General features: G+C 34.8%; 2 protein-coding genes across 3 annotated transcripts; both read left to right on the forward strand.

The window, feature by feature from the left end:
• The first annotated feature begins 305 nt into the window (after positions 1–305).
• Positions 306–4080, forward strand: LOC120348035 (uncharacterized). The gene is made up of 5 exons (XM_078118182.1): positions 306–1470; positions 1861–1935; positions 2475–2546; positions 2911–2979; positions 3864–4080. Exons 1-5 carry the CDS (start codon positions 1386–1388, stop codon positions 3869–3871), a joined length of 309 nt encoding a protein of 102 aa, XP_077974308.1. The 5' UTR covers positions 306–1385; the 3' UTR covers positions 3872–4080.
• Positions 4081–6790: 2710 nt separating this feature from the next.
• On the forward strand, positions 6791–15222 carry LOC120347943 (uncharacterized). 2 transcript variants are annotated; one of them, XM_039418053.2, is made up of 10 exons: positions 6791–6948; positions 7728–7802; positions 9266–9340; positions 10735–10809; positions 11147–11218; positions 12720–12794; positions 13158–13229; positions 13814–13879; positions 14438–14512; positions 15096–15222. In XM_039418053.2, the coding sequence occupies exons 1-10, from the start codon at positions 6873–6875 to the stop codon at positions 15110–15112; spliced, it is 678 nt and encodes a 225-aa protein (XP_039273987.2). In that variant the 5' UTR covers positions 6791–6872; the 3' UTR covers positions 15113–15222. The 2 variants fall into 2 exon arrangements, with proteins under 2 accessions (XP_039273987.2, XP_039273989.2); XM_039418055.2 differs by lacking the exon at positions 12720–12794.
• The last annotated feature ends 5170 nt before the right edge of the window (positions 15223–20392 follow it).

The following is a 20392-nucleotide window of genomic DNA, read 5'->3' on the forward strand; positions in this document are numbered from 1 at the left end:
CGAAAACAGCTCACAAATTATAAATGTTTTATGAAACAATATCAGTGCAAAGTACTGCTGGAAACGTTCCGCGAATTTTTACCTCCGAAACTTAGGTTCTCGCTAGCTAGTCGTTTCTAATTTTCTTAAATAAGCCGAGTTTTGCAAAAACAGTTCACAAAATCATTTATTTATTTAATATAACTTTGTTTCTCTCGTTTTGAATGAAATACAACAGTGCATTTAATAAAAAAAGAAACAAGCGAAAAACGTTATATATTCTCGGTACTTCGAGCAGGGAATATCAGTTTGCTTGGGGACAAGAGCTTGTTGAGTTTCCAGAAATGAAATTAGTACTTTCCGAACCATTTGTAATATATCGTTGAAAGTAGCTTAATCGTTTCTATATGCTATAGAATATAGCCTAACGCTTCCAATAGGCCATCGCGCAAACATCTTGGCAAAAAAAAACTTGTCCAAATTGGCATAACTTTAAAATTCAAATCAGACACAATCGCGTCAATGATTGCAACACTTTGACTCGTGCATTTGCTTAAAATAAATATAATTTTAGGCTCCAACTTCAGCAATTTATCGATTTTGTCAATAATTTAACTGACAGGCAACATGATGTTGCATTTATGGAATGTTGAAAACCCTATATACGTTTTCATTTATATAATAATATCAAAATTTTTGCAAAGCGGTTCTTGGAAAGTCCGCGATCCCGTTCCTGACCATTGAGATCCATTCATTTTCAAAAATGAGACCATATTGTTAGGGAATTTGACACAAGAGAGAATCCGTTTCTTAAATTTTGATGTTATAGCGACACGTAGGAAATTTTAAGAACATTTTGCAGGTGACACAATCAAGCCCTGTCTCGAACGCGCAGAGAGATAGCAAACAACATTCACAAACCCGTTAGAAAGTTGATCTTTATGACATTGGGATGTCACCAACTTTCTATAGGGTTTCCTGGATGTTGTTCCATATGATTCCGCGCGTGCCAAGACTGGGTTTCCTTTTAACTGTGAGCTTCAAAGTCTCTTAACGAGATTGCTTGATTGTGTAAAATATTCTTTAGTTAAAAACGGCAAAGATGAAACAATATAAAATAGCGATAAAGAGTAAAACATAACTTGCAATTGATTTGTGCGAGAGTGTCAAGTCGAATCTCGAATACGACCAAAAACTGAACGCGTCAACGCGTCGTGACCGACGAGAACCACCCCTGGTGTCGCTATGATATCATTACCGGTTTTAACAACAATTCATAACTTGCGAGTTGCGACACTGGACCGTGCATTTTCTTATTCTCTAATTTATATATATGCACTAACTTAGTATTTCATCTCATTCTAGGAAAATCTATCTGAACGCCTTTAATTAGGTTCCAAGTCATAATGCCGAAATTTCTTGTGTGTCTCTTGCTGTCAGCTGCTGTAATGTCTGTGTTGCTGGGTCAAGCATACGGCTTGGATGTTTTGCGTTAGTCAAAATTTACATATATATTTACGGCTTTCTACATAGGATATAACAATCGTTTTCAAGTTCTATAATTATCATCACACCAAATCCTAAAAACATGAAGATTACTGTTGTGCAAAAGTCGGATGTTTTGTCTTGTGCCTCGAAAGCATCATTTATGCTCAAACTCGTATTCGGCCGTTAAATCTTCTATCATAGTCAAACAAATTTGCATTTGTATAAAAAAAAATGGAAGTGAGTTAGTTCCAACAATTCAATATTTATCATAATACCAAGCACATATGACTGAATATGTCAATCACCAATTTTCCTGCATGACCGACATTTGTCTTACTAGATTGTTGTAATTGACTCAGTTACATTGTATTTTTAATTTTGTTTATTGTGCAGCGACATGTAAAGAAGACAAGGATTGTGGACCTAAGGAATTTTGTGACATTTTTTGGTATAAATGCCGCAATAAAGGTAAATTTTCCACTAATTTGCAGCAATATCTATTTTCTACAGGAACCATTGGTCCCAGTCAATATGATCTCAGCGGTTGTTTGATCCCGGTGAATTTACACATACCAAAGTGACACCAATTTTATGATATTGAGTATTCAGTATCACGTTGAACAACCAAAGTTGGAGCAATTACTTTTATCAGGAATGAACTGATTCCGATATTTGGCATGCTTTAATCAGATTTAACTTAGTGTATTGATAATCAATTTACCTGGATGAACTATATATATTTGTCTTACCAAATTGTTTTTAAATGACTCAGTTGAAGTATATTTCCGATTTGTCTTTTGTGTAGGTTTTATTGCAGACAATGGTAGAGCTCCTGCCCAATATTGCGACTAATCTTTAAGGGTTTCGCTCTTTTAACCCTTGCTTTTTACGAATATTTGCGTATGGCATCCAAATAGTCCGGAATTTTTTTGCATGGCCGTTGTTTGTTTTACCAGATTGTTATGTATTATTTACTTACATTGTATTTCTAATTTGTTCTTGTGCAGTTTGTGAAGATGACGACGAATGTGGGCCTAATCAAGTTTGTCACGGCTATTGGTTTGATTGCTACGATAAAGGTAAATTTCCACTATTTTTGCAGCAATATCTCTTTTTTACAGGAGCCATTGGTCCCAGTCAATAGGATCTCAACGGTTGTGTGATCTCAGTAATTTTAGTTTAGTTTAGGAACTGAATTCTATGATTATAAACGCATACCAAAGTGACACCAATTGTATGCTATTGAGATCAGAATCACGTTAAGCAACCAAAGTTGGACCCATTACTTTTTTCAGGGATCAACAGATTCCCATATTTGGCATGATTTAATCAGATATAACTAAATGTATTGATAATCAATTTTCCTGAATGACCGATATTTGTCTTACCAGATTGTTTCAAATGATTTATTTACATTTTATTTTTAATTTTTTTTGTGTGCAGAATGTGAAAAAGACGATGATTGTGAACGTGGGGAATATTGTGACTTTAAGTACGAATGCAGTTTAGAAGGTAAATTTACATAAACATAAACCATTGATCCTATGAGTCAATATAATCTCAGCGGTCGGAAGATTTCGGTTATTTTAGTTTGGATTAGGAACTGAATTCTATGAGAATAAACGCATACCAAAGTGACACCAGTTGTGTGGTATTAAAATCAGTATCACGCTAAGCAAGCAAACCGATACTCGTTACTTTTTTAGGATGGACTCTCTCTCATATTTGGCATGATTTAATCAGACCTAAATAAATGTATCGATAATCAATTTTCCTGTATGACCGATATTTGTCTTACCAAATTGTTGTAAATGACTTTATTGAAGTATATTTCCAATTTTCCTTTTGTGTAGGTTGTAATGGAGACAATGGTCAAGATTCTGGCCAATATTGCGAAGAATATTTGTGTGTTTCGCGCTTGTAATTCTTGCTTTTCACGAATATTTGCGTATTGCCTACATATATATCATGCAGAAATGAGTGACCGCATCTCTTTTTGCATGGCCCGTTGTTTGTCTTACCAGTTTGTGTAATTCTGAGCAATTTTGAGATCAATCCAATGGAATTTTTCCTAATAAAGATCTATTTATGACATTATGCAACCACAATTTCGGCCATCGGCCACAATATTATCGGCCCTATACTGGTCCGAACTGCAATTAGCATCAATCTCAGATACATAGTAGCATGGGGATCACTTTTAAGAAACAAGTTTGGTTCATAAACTCAACTCCGAACATGCTTATGGTTTTTTAAATATTTTTATGCGTGTTAGGAGACATTTTTAAACTCTATTATTTTCTTTTACCGGTATATCGGTATTTTCTGAAAAAAATATTTTGATTTGTTTTGAATTATTTTTCCACTTTCCTAATTTGTCTTTTGAATTCGCACAGAATGGTGACGTCGATGGTCATGAGTCATTCAAGAATCAAGTTTCGCAAAGACAAAGATCAACGCAAACAGAGAAAAATAAATTTGACTTTGCTGAATATGGAATAAAAAAATATTCTACAATAATAATTGATCATTTTGTTAACTTTGCATTTGGGTCATATCAGAGTATTTAAACGGACATTAAACAGCATTGTAATATATATACATCTATATTTATATGCGTATAACGTTCAAACTTCTTACGACATACCAAGAACGCGTCATCCGCCGTAGAAACAAACAATATGGGTCCAATATATGTATATTTTGGCGATTTTGGTGTCAGGGGTCGCTATTTTTGCCATTGGGATTCCGGTATATTGTCGGGAAAATGAGCCAAATCGTGGCGTGTTTTAGTTCAGGGCTGTAAACATTCAACCCCAATAAAGCACGATCGACGCCGGCTATGTATCATCAGGCCTTACCGGTGGTGGTTGGAGTCGGCAATGTGAGATATTCAAACTTATTTAGATTCTGCTATCCTTTATAGGTCGTCGCCAATGTCAATTGAAAATTGATTGATGTATCTCCGATCTTCGACACCAAATTTTTCGTACACGAAAAGGACCTTATCATTTTGCTTATATTCTTCATATTATTGCTAACTGGGGAATTCGTTTCTCACTTTAAAAATTAGTGTGATGACGTCATCAAGATAAAAAATTGATCACCGCACGTACCGTGGTCCCCTGATCACATCTGAGCGATCGGGTGGTCAGACTACCGGTACTGGGAAATATACTATGCGATTTACATAGCATAGGATTTACAGACTAGCACTATCCACCAGGCCAACTAGCTCACGAAATAAACAAAGTTAGTTTGGTTAGATGATTTAATGTAGATGTCGACAACAGTATTGAATTTACGACGAAAATGTTTAACGACTGACACTTTTTAACAGTACTTTTCAAAAGTTTAAATAGCATTTCACCGTAACTTCAATAGTCTTAATATTCCATTTCACTGAAGGTATTAGTTTGGATTGCAAGACGAGATTACCTCTATCTAGTCTTGCAATATTAGTCTGACAGATTTGTAGGCGTATAATATTGCAAGCATGTTGTAGCCAGGGATGACAATTAGCAAAATAAAAACTTGCAAAGGGGATTAATGAGAAGGGTGCACCACGGAAACTTTCATATTTTCAATGTTGCCTTCATTTTTATTAAAATGATAGGTCATATTTAAGAAACGATTCAGACCTTAATAATTCTTGATTTATATAAATTTTACTTGTTTTTATCACCCAACTATCATTTTAAATTGCTCTATAAATGTTCGTGGGCATGAGAACTATTCAAAAAAAATATAATCTAAATTAAATCCTTCAATCAGTAATGAATACGGAAACTTACTTTTTCAATTTCATAAAACACGAAACACTAGTTACATTCCTATAATTGTTATTATTCTTTATTCATAATAACGCTATGCTGGGCATTGGTAATAATGTGACCATTAATCATTAACAAACACGCAGATACATTTAGCAATATTTGCGGAAAACCTTCTACGAATTTTTATTTCTCAAATAGTTGTTCTCGCTAATTAACCGTTTCCTATTTTTCTAAATAAGCAAGGCTTTGCAAAAACCTTTAAAAAATTCTGATTGTTTAAATAAATAAAATTATGTGTAAAAAACTGCCCGAAACTTTCCGCTAATTTTACCATCAATACAATTGTTCTAGCTAACTAGCCATTTTGTATTTTTTCAAATTGCCAAAGGATTGTTTGCGGAAACTAATTTGAGTATTAAGTAGTTCGTAAGATGTTCAGCGGATTCCTATTTCCCAAATAATTGTTTTTGCAAGCTAGTCGCTTCCTATTTTTCAAAATTAGGCCGACGCATTGCAAAATAAAAAGAGTGTTAAGTACTGCTAGAAACGTTCCGCGAATTCCCATTTCCGCAACTATTGTTCTCGCTAGCTAAACTCGCGCCAAAATTTTGCAAAGACAGCTTCTAATAATGAATATTCCCAAAAATGAAATAGGATATTCGTTTATTTAACCAAATCTAATGACCCACATTAATTTGCTCTCTTCTAAGGATTACCCAATGCTCTAACTTAATTAAGTAGAAACATTTGCCTATGTTGATGTTTCATATTTGCAATCATTTATTTCTTTTATGTAACTTTTTTTCTCTCGTTTTATGTAAACTGCAACATTTGATAAAAAAAGAAACAAGCAAAGAACGATTATATAATCTCCATACTTTGAGCAGGGAATATTAGTTTGTGTGGGACTATAGCTTGTTGAGGTTCCAAGACCGAAATTAGTACTTTTCGAACCGTTTGTTATATATCGGTGAAGATAGCAAAATCTTCTCTATGTCTTATATTCTAACCGTTAGAATCTAACGCTTTAACCGATAGGGCATCGCGCAAACATCTTGGCAAAGAATTAAACTTGTTCAACTCGAAGGAATCAGGATATCAGAAGTTCATTCATTTTCTTTTGCTAGGGAATTCGATTACAACTATCTTTAACGTAGACTTTTTTTCTGTCGAGGACTTCAAACCCTACGCGATTGCGACAAAAATAGCGAAACTTCAACTCGTGCATTTGTTTAAAAAAATTTCAGGCTCAAACATCAGCAATTTAGCAAATATTCAGTATAGGATTTTTCAATAATTTAACAGACAGGCGTCATGATGTTTCGTTTATAGAATGTTAGATTTTTCTGTTAGTAAAAAATATTCATAAATTTTCATTTGTATACTAAAATTTGCGCGAACCGATATATAACATAATGACCATTTTGAGAAATGAAAAATGTGTTGCTAGATTCTGTTTTTAACGAAGTAGACCCTGTTCTTAATATTTTGATGTCACCATTGGTTGAAACGATCATTCTTTACTTGCGACACGATACTGTTCTCTTTTATTATTCTCTACCTTATGTTAAGCACTAACTTAGTATTTCTTTTAATTCTAGGAAAAACTATCTAAACGAGTTCGAATTCATGATGCAGAAAAAGTTTGTATCTCTCTTGCTGTCGGCTGCTGTAATGTCTATGTTACTTGATCATGCATACGTAGGTTAGTAAAAATCTATTTATTCAGTAAAATTTCATTTTATTGAACAACAAGGGTCGATGGTCTCAACTATAGACAACTTTATTTCCTAGACCCGCTGTTTACAAACTTTTAAAAGAATAAAGTTCACATTAAAGATCAGATACATGAATTTTGTTAAAAAAAAAACAGTATATTTTGAGTGTTTCATGAGTTTTTGCCTCTATATTTTGGCGCCCCATGAACAAGAAGTTTGGAAACCGTAGGTCCTACATTCAACAGTTATGTGTGCCGTAGACACACGAAATTAGGCAATTTCCAATGCCTAGAAAAGCGTTTCTAGACTGTCGCGGAACTTTTATTGTTTACGGTTTTATTTTCAGTATTTTATATTGCCGCTTTACAATCAAAAAATTTAGATCGCGGATTTACTCCTTCATTTGTCTTTAGAACCCCGCCGCCGATGAACGTATACTAACTCTCACCGAATTCACAATTCCGTGCGAGTAAAAAAATAAAATAATTATCATCGTTCCCGTGGCACAAATTTGTGATTTAGAAAGAATAAACACCAATGTAAAGGGCGTTTACTGCCTAAATAACACGCAACGTTGATGAAAACAAACGGCGATTTTAGCAGAAGGCAATTGCACACATTATTGGCGACTTTTCCAATTTTCCAATTTTCAGGGCGAAGGGGAATTCGACCCCGACCCCTGGCTGCGCCACTGAGTGTCTCCCATAATGGGGTACGACTTATAGTCCATAGAATACAGTATAATGTATTTCTAATTTTTCTTTAGTTGCCTGTGTTAACAACAATGATTGTGATTCTGGACAATACTGCGATTGGAATACAAATATATGTGAAAAAAGAGGTAAGTTTATACTGTTATCAACTAATATGGTATTTCTACAGTTATCAGGGTTTCAGCCCATATGATCTCAGCGGTTGGGTGATCCCGGTTTTTCTAGTTCGGGTTAGGAACTGAATTCTATGAGATAAACGCATACCAAAGCGACACCAATTTTATGGTATTGAGATCAGTATCACCTATTTCATTCTTCAGGGATGAACTTATTCCCATATATATTTATTATTACATCAGTCAGATATAACTAAATGTATCTGTCATCAATTTTTCAGCATGAACGATATTTTGTCTTACCAGATCGTAGTAAATGACTTAGTTGAAGTATATTTCGAATTTGTCATATTTGTAGGTTGTAAGAGATACAATGGCCTAGATTCTGCCTAATACTGCGACGAAACTTTGTAGGTTTCGCTCTAGTAAATCAAGATTGTTACGAATATTCGCATATGGCCTCCAGATATAAGAGAAAATATAGACTGTCACTTGCAATACGCCAGATATTTCCCTGATTTAGTGGTCAAATTTACATCAGGGAAAAATGATAAAAAGTGCTTACATGTCAGGGAATTAAATACTGTAAATTCCTTGCTACAAATCTTCGAGTTTTCAGATAATGCGCATACACGAAATCCCAATTTTTTTTCATAGATATGTCACAAGTAAGCATTTTTGTGCAACTCGGATTGCATCGCATACAGATTATTGTGATGTCACATATGACCTGAATCACCAGCGTTTTGTAATCAGTGTTTAGGTTGCACTATCGGTACCTTTAATTCACTCCTTGCTAGGGTTTAGTTGAAAATTAAGCAACAATTTTGCTCCTTTCGTTTTGTTCTATATTTATATTTATTCTCACGAGAAAGCGACGACAGCCTATGGCATGCCTTTTGCGACATTGTGCATTTATACCATAATATACGTGTTTTGGTTGCAAAATGGGTTAAGGTGAATCATTAAAATTTTGTCGGAATTATGTCTTCCTGGATATGGTAACACTAATATAGACCGACAATTTTTATGCAAGTCCGTTTATTTGACTTGCAGGATTGTTTTGAATGATTTACATTGTATTTCTGATTTGTTCTTTGTGTGTGAAGGACACAATGATTGTTTTCTTCGTTCCTTCTTCATTAGACCTGCATGTTTACAAACTTTCAAATGCATAAAGTGCACATTAATGAGTAAAACATGAGTTTTATTTAAAACAAGCATATTTCAAGTGTGCTGTGTGTTGTTTTCTTTATACTTTGGCGCCCCACGAACAAAAAGTTTGTGAACCGCTGGCCCACTCCAAAAACCGGTACTGTTATCCAATTAAAACCCATTGGGTCGTATAGGGTCATTGCGCCATTTGTATAAATAAAAACGCATTCTAAGAAAATTATTAGAAACTGTCCTCTAATATAGGATACGACTTATAGATCATAGAATACGGTATACTGTATTTCTAATTTTTTTTTTAGTTTCTTGTGTTAAAACCAATGATTGTGATCCTGGCCAATACTGCGACTGGTATACAAAGATATGTGAAAATAAAGGTAAGTTTATACTGTTATCAACAAATATGCTATTTCCAAAGATGCCAGGGTTTCAGCTCATATGATCTCAGAGTTGTCTGATCCCGGTCATTCTAGTTTTCGGGTTAAGAACTGAATTCTATGATAATAAACCCATACCAAAGTGACACCAATTGTATGCTATTTAGATCAGTATCACGTTAGGCAACCAAAGCTGGACCTATCACACTCCTCATGCATAGATACATCGATGCCCATATTTAGCATAATATCAGTTAGATGTAACTAAATGTATCGGTCATAAGTTTTTCTGCATGACTGATATTTGTCTTATCAGATCGTAGTAAATTAGTTAGTTGAAGTATATTACTAATTTGTCATTTTTGTAAGTTGTAATGGAGGCAATGGCCTAGATTCTGCCTAATATTGCTACAATTCTTTGTGGGTTTCGCTCTCGTAAATCAAGATTGTTACGAATATTTGCATATGGTCTTCAGATATAACAGAAAATATAGGCCACGGTTGACATACGTCTGATTTTTCCCTGACCTGTTCGCAATTTTAGTGGTAACATTTGCATCAGGGAGAAATGTTTAAAAGTGCTCAAAATGTCCAGGATTTTCAAATACTGCAAATCCCTGCAACAAATTCTCGAGTTTCCAGATATTGCGCTTCCACGAAATCCTATTTTTTTTTCAAAGAAATGTCACAAGTAAGCATTTTTGTGCAACACGGATTGCGTCGCATTCAGATTATTGTGATGTCACAGACGACCTAAATTGCCAGCATTTTGTAATCGGTGTTTTGGTTGCACTGTCGGTACCTGTAATTCACTCTGTCCTAGTGTTAAGTTGAAGATTAAGCAACAATTTTGCTCTTTTCGTTTTGTTCTATATTTATATTTATTCTCACGAAAAAGCGACGACAGCTTATACCTTTTGCGACATCGTGAATTTATACCATAATATACTTGTCTTGGTTGCAAAATGGGTCAAGGTGACTCATTAAAATTTTGTCGGAATTATGTCTTTCTGGAAATGGTAACACTTATATAGACCGACAAGTGCAAGTCCGTTTATTTGACTTACAAGATTGTTTTGAATGATTTAGTTATATTGTATTTCCAATTTGTTCTTTGTGTAGTATGGGAAGGAAACAACGACTGTTTTATCAATTCCTTCTTCTTTAAACCTGCATGTTTACAAACTTTTAAAGGCATAAGGTACATATTAATGATCAAAAACATGAGTTTGATTTAAAAACAGCATATTTTGAGTGTGCCGTATGTTTTTTCCTCTGTATTTTGGCGCCCCACGAACATAAACTTCGCGAACCGCTGTTCTACGCCCAAAATCGGTACCGTTATCGCTGTAAAACCCACTGTGTCGGTATACTGTATTTCTATTTTTTTCCAGAGACTTGTTATGACGACACTTATTGCAAATCTGATCAATACTGTCATCAATTTTTACAGACATGTGAACGTAAAGGTAAATTCATACTTATATCAACAAATATGTTATTTCTACAGTTACCAGGGTTTCAGCCAATATGATCTCAGCGGTTGAGCGATTTCTGTTATTTTAGTTTGAGTTAGACACTTAATCTTATGAGAATAAACGCGTAACAAAGTGACATCAATTGAAATCTGATGCGATCAGCAAGTATAACGTTAAGCAACCAAAGTTGGACCTATTACTTTTAAAGGGATTGCCTGATTCCCATATTCAATATGACTAAATGTATCGATCATCAATTTTCCTGCATGGACGATATTTGTCTGACTAGATTGTTTTAAATGACTCAGTTACATTGTTTTTTGTGCAGCATGTATAAAAGACGACGATTGTAAACCTAAGCAATTCTGTAACACCGATTTGTGGGCATGCCATGAAAAAGGTAAATTTCTAATGATTTGCAGCAATATCTAATTTCTACATGAAACATTGGCCCCGACCAATATGATCTTAGCCGCTGTGCGATTCCGGTAATTTTATTTGTTCGGATTTTAAGAAATGAATTCTATAAGAATAAACGGATACCAATGTGACACCAATTCGCCGGATGAGAACAGAAGGGGCCTAAGTCACATTTTTGCTAAATTCACTTTTTTCAATATTTTGGGGTTTTGAGCCATGCTCTACAAGGTGGTGGTCTTGAAATTATGAATTTCTCAATAATAAAAATTTTAGCTGGACTTAGGACTGTAGAGGTTAAAAACAGAATGGGCATAAGTCCAGCTAAAATTTTTAATATTATGAAATTTATAATTTCAAGACCACCACCTTGTAGAGCATGGCTCAAAACCCCAAAATACTGAAAAAAGATAGTCCCAAGTTCCAATATGATGGGCATGAACATCAGAAATGAAATGTCCGAAACTTACATCCCTAAAAAATTTTTCAGTGCAACTTAGGCCTAAGTCACTTTGTTTTACCTTGCATCCCATACAAAAAAAATTCAGAAGTTGTTGAGAACAGAATGGGCCAAATTCCATTATGGGGTTAAAAAAGCAGGAAGGAATTGAAGCTGAAGTGCCAAAAAATATTGATTACAAAGATATTCACATCCACATTAAAATAACCAGAGCTCAGGTCTTTACTAAGTGTGAATATCTAGAAATTCAAAAATAAAAAAATTCCAAATTGTTTATTGCGTTTTTCTCAAAACTCAAAATTGTGACTTAGGCCTGTTCTGTTCTCATCCGGCGAATTGTATGGTATTGAGGTCAGCTAAGCAAGCAAAGTTGGACCCATTACTTTTTTCAGGGATCAATTGATTCTCATATTATTACGATATCAATCAGATATAACTAAATGTATCGAACATCAATTTTCCTGCATGACCGATATTTGTCCTACCAGATCGTAGTAAATGACTTAGTTGGAGTATATTTCTAATTTGTCCTTTTCGTAGGTTGTAATGGATACAATGACATAGATTCTGTCTAATATTGCAGCGAATCTTTGTCTTGGGTTTCGCACTCGTACAATACAAATATTTGGGTATGGCCTTCCGAAATAACAGAAATACAGACCGACAACTTTTTATGCATGACCGTTTATTTGTCTTAACAGATTGTTTTGAATGATTTGGTTAAGTTTTAGAGGCATAAAGTACATATTAATGATCACAAACATGAGTTTTTGTTAAAAACAGCATATTTTAATTGTGCAGTTAAGTTTTTCCTTTATATTCATGCAGTCCATGAACAAAGCGTTTAGGAACCGCTGGCCTACGCTCAAGACCGGTACCGTTATCGCTTTAAAGCCATTGTGTATTATATAAGGCTATTGCGCCATATGTATGAATAATATCACAATCTAAAAAAATTATCAGCACTGTCGCCTATAATAAGGTACGACTTATAGTCCATACTGTATTTCTGATTTTGCTTTAGTTGCTTGTTATGTCGACGATGATTGTGCTTCTGGCAAATACTGCTCGGGTGATACAAGGCGTTGTGAAGATAAAGGTAAATTCATACCATTACCAACAAATATGTTATTTTCTACAGTTACCGTGGTTGTAGCTCATATCATCTCAGCAGCTGTGTGATCCCTGTTATTTCATTTTGGGCTAGGAACTGAATTCTATGAGAATAAACGCATACCAAAATTCACACCAATTGTAATGTATTGAGATCAGTATCACGTTAATAAGCAACCAAAGTTGGACTCATTATACTCCTCAGAGATAAACTGATTCTATATTATGCATGATATAATTAAATATATCGATAATCAACTTTTCTGCATGACAGATTTTTGTCTTCCCAGATTGTTGTAATAATGTAATTGACCCAGTTACATTGTACTTATATTTGTTCTTTGTGCAGTATGTCAAAACGACTACGATTGTGGACTTGGGAAATTTTGTAGCACCATTTGGTGGGAATGCGTTGATAAAGGTAAATTTCTAATATTTTGCAGCGATTCTACATTAACCATTGGTCCCCAGTTCATATGATCTCAGCGGTTTTGTGATTACGGTTGTTTTAATTTGGGTTAGAAACTGAATTCTATGAGAATAAACGTATACCAAAGCGACACTGATTGTATGGTATTGAGATCAATGTCACGTTAAGCAACCAAAGTTAATTCCATTACTTTTATCAGAGATGAACTGATCCCCATATTTATCATGATATCAGTCAGATATAACTAAATGTATCGATCATCAATTTTCTGCATAGCCGATATTTTTCTTATCAGATCTGGTAAATGATTTAGTTACAGTACTGTATTTCACATACCATGAATTGCACTTTAAATCCTTTATTTCTCTCCAAAGGCGATCGTGCGACTCATAGGCCAGTTTACCTTCCCTAATGTATAGATCAGGTAGTGCTTGTTTGCCTACACCCCAAATCCATTGTCTCTCACAGGGCCCTTGCGCTTTATGTGTGATAAAAACAAAATCTCAGAAATTTAATGGCAGTGCGCCTTATAATACGCCATACGGTATACGGTATTTCTAGTTTGTGTTTTGTAGAATGCAAAGACAACAATGGTTGTGATTCCAACCACTATTGCGAGTTGTGGATTTGCGAAGAAAAAGGTAAATTCATACTATTATCAACAAATATTTCATTTTCTACAGTTACCATGGTTCCAGCCCATATGATATCGGCATTTGTGTGATCCCGTTTATTTTGGTCCGGGCTAGGAACTGAATTCTATGAGAATAAACGCATATTAAAGTGACACCAATTGTATGCTATTTTGATCAGTATCACCTTCACACTCCTCAGAAACGGACTGATTTCCGTATATATTATGATATTCCTCCGATATAACTAAATGCATCGGTCATCAATTTTCTGCATGACCTATAATTGTTTTACCAGATCGTTGTAAATTACTTAGTTGAGGACAGCTGAGGTATATTTATAATTTGTTCTTGGTGTAGATTGTAATGGAGACAATGGCCGAGATTCTGTCTAATATTGCGACAAATCTTTGTGGGCTTCGCGCTCGTAAATCAATATTTGCTTATGGCCTCCAGATATCACAGAAAATATAGATCGACAATTTTTTATGCATGGTAGTTAATTTGTCTTACCACATTGAAGTCAATAATTTAGTTATATTGTGTTCTAATTTGTTTTTTGTGTAGGATGTAAAACAAAAAAAGATTGTTCATATTGGCAATATTGTGACCAAGAAAGATGGCAATGTTATGATGAGCCAGGTAAATTTATGTTTCGTCTGGAAAGTAGGAAGTTACTAAACAGTATTCGGTCGTATTAATTAATGATCAAATAATTCCATATTAAGCATATTACCAATCATATATAACAACCACAAAAAAATAGTCATATACGAATTTTGAGATAATAAAACACACAGATTTACGAGGGAAAGAGAATATTTAGTTACAGTAAATCTATAACTTATCTTAACAAAGAATGCAATTCTGAAAAAGTTTGCGGTTGATTCAATGCAATTTTTTGTAATAAAGGTAATTTTATAATATTATGCAACCCCACTTTCAATTTCTTCAATACCATTGGCCCTATACTGGTCCAAACTGAATTTAGAATCAATCCCGAGCACATATTAGTGTGTGGATCACTCTTAAGCAACAGAATTGGTTCATAAACTCAACTTCGAAAAAGCCTATTGTTGACTCTTAGGTATTTTCATGCGTGTTCAAGGGCATTTTCAAACTCTATCATTCACTTTTCCGATATATCGGTATTTTCTATAAATAATACTTTTATTTATTTTGTATTGTTTCCCACTTTCCTAATTTGTTTCATGAATTCACAAAGATGAGATAGAAGAATAATGGTCATGAGTCAGTCAAGAGTCAAGTTTTGCAAAGAGAAAGATCAATGCAAACAAAGAAAATAAATTTGAATTTGTTGAATATGAAATAATAAAATATTCTACATAATATTTAATTTTGTTAACTTTGGAGCAGTTGGGCTTTTCAGAGCATAAAACATTAGAATATATATATAAAAGACGAATTATGGTCGACTACCGAGGCATGACTGTATTTCGAATTTTGAGTATTCGGTTAACAGGATATTTACTGCTAATTGTTAATCGATTACAAAATGTTTTTGTGAGAAAATGGTCAAGTAACAGGAAACAATTTTATTGTATATATATATATACACATACACTGTACGAGCAGATTTGTAAATTTAATCATGAACACAAGGGAAGTCATGCATTTTTTTTGGTGAAGCATTCTGACACAGAATAAGGTTTCAGAAGAGCGTGATTGTTACTGTTTCTGTAATGCATTTCGCATGAAGCGTAATGCATAAATTGGTCTTGTTCAGACGTTTCGCAATTTCCCCTACCGCCATTTCTAGATCGAAGAAAGTAGTTCCACAAAATATTGTCACTTTTAAATCATTTGAATTCCTTTATAAAGGCTCTTAAATTTAGTCACTTAAAATATCTTTTATTCTAGAGATTGGGAAATTAGCCTTCAAAACTCTCACGTGGTTGTTTCATCATAAAAGCGTTCACTCAATACACTGCAATAACTAAACGTCACACCCAGACGAAAAGCAACAAAATAAGTAATCTGTGACTTGCACTTCCCACAGTGTCGACCTATTATATGTTCATAAAAGCAAAACGCAGCAGATAAGAAACAATAATAGCAGCCGTGTCTGATCATAAAAAAATCCAAATGTAACATAGTACCTGAAATCATGTAATAAAAAATTTATGACGTAAATATTATTATTGCTTTTTTAATGTCGCTTGATGACACTGTTGAGCATCCTCTCTCCTTCTCTCTTGCCAGCTGCACTGTATGTCGCTTAGTGCATTAATTGACGATGTCTATGTTATATTCATAGTATACGAAAGTAATCTGAACAGTTATGTTTTTATCCACAAACAAACAGTCCAATGCAATCCACCTTTGGCAAGGCCCGACGATACATAGCCGGCGTCAATCGTGCTTTATTGATTAATGATTGTTTCTAGTTACGAACTAAAACACGGCACCATTTGCCTCATTTACTCGACAATATACTATTTCGATCCAAAATGCCCAAAATATGTTGTGTGGATGCCCCTTTAACAAATTCACTAATGAGCATATGCAATATTATACTACTTCAGTATCCGGTTAACCACACAATATCATCCGTATGTCAGTAAAAAAAATCTCGGTTATTCGAATATCCGCTATCCGGGTATTCCAGTCCCGATGAGATTTGGATTAGGAAAATATTTGGGTACTCCCAGAAGTATGAGAACCAAAATGGCGGAAACCGAAACGTAGTATGTGTACTAGGTTACTGTTACGTCATCATTTCATTCCAATTTTTTTATTTTATTTGTATTACGAGTTCGGAGACTAGCCAATTGACTCCTGTAGTATTTGTACCTGAAATTAAAGCCTAACCTCAACCTGATACACATACTACGTACCGCTGTCCGCCATTACATACTTTGGGAGCACCAATTTTTGAACAAGTGATGGATGTTACCCCGACCCTTGACCCCAGAACCATTTTCCCTACACTTGACTATTGAACTGTCGACGTTTATTTTGAGATTAAATTAAGGATTTAGTATTTATAAACTAGTTTACCTGTTCAAAACTATTATTTTTAACCGAATTTAACCACAGGCGATTAAACATACCGAACGATATCTAATTTTAGCCTTGTCTATCCATCGCAGTATTCGCGGGAAGATATTTCGAATATTGCAACAAAACCAAAGCTCAACGAAAAACATAAAGAAAATCCAACTATTCAATTTGCAACTAATTTTTGGAAACACAAATGAAAACTGACAAATAACACGGGAAACGACCAGAATATGGCAAAACATCGGAATAAATCTTAAACAGGGAAAACTTCGAGTCGAAATTTGTATTCTAAGCACTCTAGAAATCTCTTTCAAACCTTTTCGCATCATGTTTGGCTATACTGTAGATGGCGCGTTCTTGGTATGTAGTAAAAAGTTTATACGTTATACATACATACGTGAGGAGATATATATATATTTTAATGATGTTTCATGCTCTGATATGCCCAAATGCAAAGTTTACAAAATGTTCAAATATTGTCCCATTGTCTTCATTACTACCTACACAAAGGACAAATCAGAAATATACTTCAATTGAGTCGTCTGCAGAAATTTGGTAAGACAAATATAGTTCATCCAGGAAAATTGATTATCGATACATTAAGTTTGATCTGATTAAATCATGCCAAATATGGAAATCAGTCTTTTCCTAAAAAAAGTATTGGGTCCAGGCGTCCAGCTTTGGTTGCTTTAAGTGTGTAATGGTCATTGATTTACGAAGTGCACTATTGGCACACGTACCTGTGGGTTTATGTCCACTAGGTGTTGCGGGAGAGCAATCACCTTCTTACTTTGGGATAGTACCACGTGGTGTTAACTTGTGTTCTCGACGTACTGCGCGTTAGGTTAATGGACCTTTCCCGACATCAAATCATCCGTATTCTCAACCAATCACAAGCGGGCAGATGTAAACAAACATTCTCCGCTGAAAAGTCGCTCAGACAACTTTGGACGCGTTCCGCACTGCTGGCGGTTTAGGCAGATCTTTGTCCCCCTTTTCGCTTTTTGTTTCCTTCACAGGACTGCGAGAATTAGAAAGCTGTAATACTGTATGTTACTTGTTGCAAATCAAGTTCACGTAATCTATATATCTATACTAAAAGGTTGTACCCGTTGCAGCCACCTTACAGGTACGGTACCGTACAGGTCAACCAACTGCTATTTCGAACCAAAAAATAGTAGACAGTCATGCTGATGCAATCAAGGGTACCGGAAGCCTACCGTACCTATGTCAGTACGGAAGAATTCGTCTTCGATACGATGTTGCATTTTCATTAAACAGAATCTATAAGTAAATCATTTCGGTAGACTAATTATGTGTAAACGCTGCGCATATGGTATTTGTTGGTCTGGCAACCTGTACGGTACCCCTGCCGTTCCATTACAGTAGTATTTGTGCCTTTTTCAAAGCCACATATTGGCCGCCAAAAAAAACAATGAGGTGGATAAAGTAATGCAACAGGCCTCACAGTCAATTTAATCTATGAAAAATCACCAGAAATACCTATGTGTGTACCAAGGTAGGCCAACATAAATATTGTTTTCGATACCTATGATATATTCAATATGTTAATTCTTATATAAAATAAATTATCATACAAGCAATGCGTTCCATTATGCATTTTCATGGAGGCGATGAGCCAACTGATGAATACTGTGACCCTATATCAGATTCTTGTCGCCCAACAAAAAATCACTATCAAATTGTGAGGTAAGGATTACTTATACCATAATTTAACAGGATCTGTCACCAGCTACTTCATTTGATACAGAGACATGCAAATCTGACATAAGTGAAAAAGGATTGTCAGGGATCCAACCATATCTGGCCCTAGACTCTTTAGTTGAAACTACCTAAAGTGCCGCTGATGAAAATGACAGCGCTTTGTCAGACAGCAGAAAAATGTAAGCAAGCATCATCATCATTTTATTTTGGTTCTCTGGCATAAAACAACACAAAAAGTCAATATACAAGCAAAATGCAGAGATAACTGGAAGTCGAGCATAACTTTTCAAAAGTACGCGGCTACCTACCAGAAAATAAAATAATAATAATAAAGGGCACTAAAGAATTAACAAGATTCAGAATCGGGCAACACTTTTAACGTAATTCAAAATGAGAAAACACATACTTCTTCCAGCATTGTTGTCCTATTTGCTAACTGTAAAAATATTAAATAAAGAAGGAAATTAATATTGATGACTTGGGTTCCATGCAGAATCATTTACAATCCATTGGTGATAAATGGATGTTACTTTATGGAGAATAATTCGCATGCATGCCATGTCCGGTGCGACCCTGGTGATTGCAATATCTTTATTTGTGCGGAATGGTCACACCAAGCTGCTCCCGATACCAAGAGTTGGCCCTGCACTTGGTAGTAACTGTGGTGTGTGATAAATATCCTTATTTTGTTAGGTTGTTTTTCATTTATCACGGTCATATAAATTACAACTTGTTCATAATCACCTGACAACTTTAGAACCGAACCAAGTGGTGGATGTTTGCCCATTTGACTATGGGCTGTCTAAATAACAAGGAGGTGAGTGCTCAGAGAGCGCAATTCTTCCATATTATCAAGAGATGAAACCAGGCAGCTTTATTAAAATAACTCTGCAGTAAAATCATTGTGATACATTATGTCTGTGAATGGAATTGTGAAATGGATTTACTTCTATTATTTTGACGTTCCATTGCTTTCATGGATTTTGTTTGTTGTGCCTGAAAGCATATATCTGGTGTGTATTTTTATCCTATGCAACACAATATCTGGAAAACTGTATAATTTGTAGTAATTTTCTTGGATTAACTTGCTTGTTCCTTCATCATATATATTTTTATAATGTGTTATATTCTATTTCTACACTGAATGAATAAACTATATTGTAAATCCTATCAGATACCAGACTGTTTTTGGTTAAACCGGTATGATCGGAACTCTGGCTTGATCTAACTTTGTGGGCTTAGCACCAACTACAGACGACAAAACTGTTGGATCTATTTTGTTCCCACCATATAGGTTGTCACCAATGCTGGGGAAGGCTTGTACATGCTTGGCTCAGCGGAAATTTTTTTATTCCTCTCAATTTCATCTGTTAGATGGTCTTAGTTGGTCCAGCAATATGGCAACAAGCACCAGTAGTTCTGATGAATATGTAGCAATTTTCAAACCATGTTTATCACTATAAAATTATTGGTCTTGTAATTTTATTTGGTATGTAATCGATCATAATACCTCAATAAACCTGTTGAATCTAATCTTTCAATAGTATATTTGCACCCATCTTAATGAGCTGATAAATCTGTGTTTCTATGATACGATATAAACTTAAGTGCCCTCACCGTGCCTAGCATGTACAAATTGCATCAGAGATTTGGTGACTATTCAGCGACACCACTATTTGAAGATGATGTGGTGGCAGATACTCCTGAACTTATCTATAGCACCTGGCTTTGAAATCTAGCGTTGAACCAAGATTGACGACTGACACCAATTCA

Source organism: Styela clava, chromosome 11 (genome assembly GCF_964204865.1).
Source record: "Styela clava chromosome 11, kaStyClav1.hap1.2, whole genome shotgun sequence".
NCBI lineage: Eukaryota > Metazoa > Chordata > Ascidiacea > Stolidobranchia > Styelidae > Styela > Styela clava.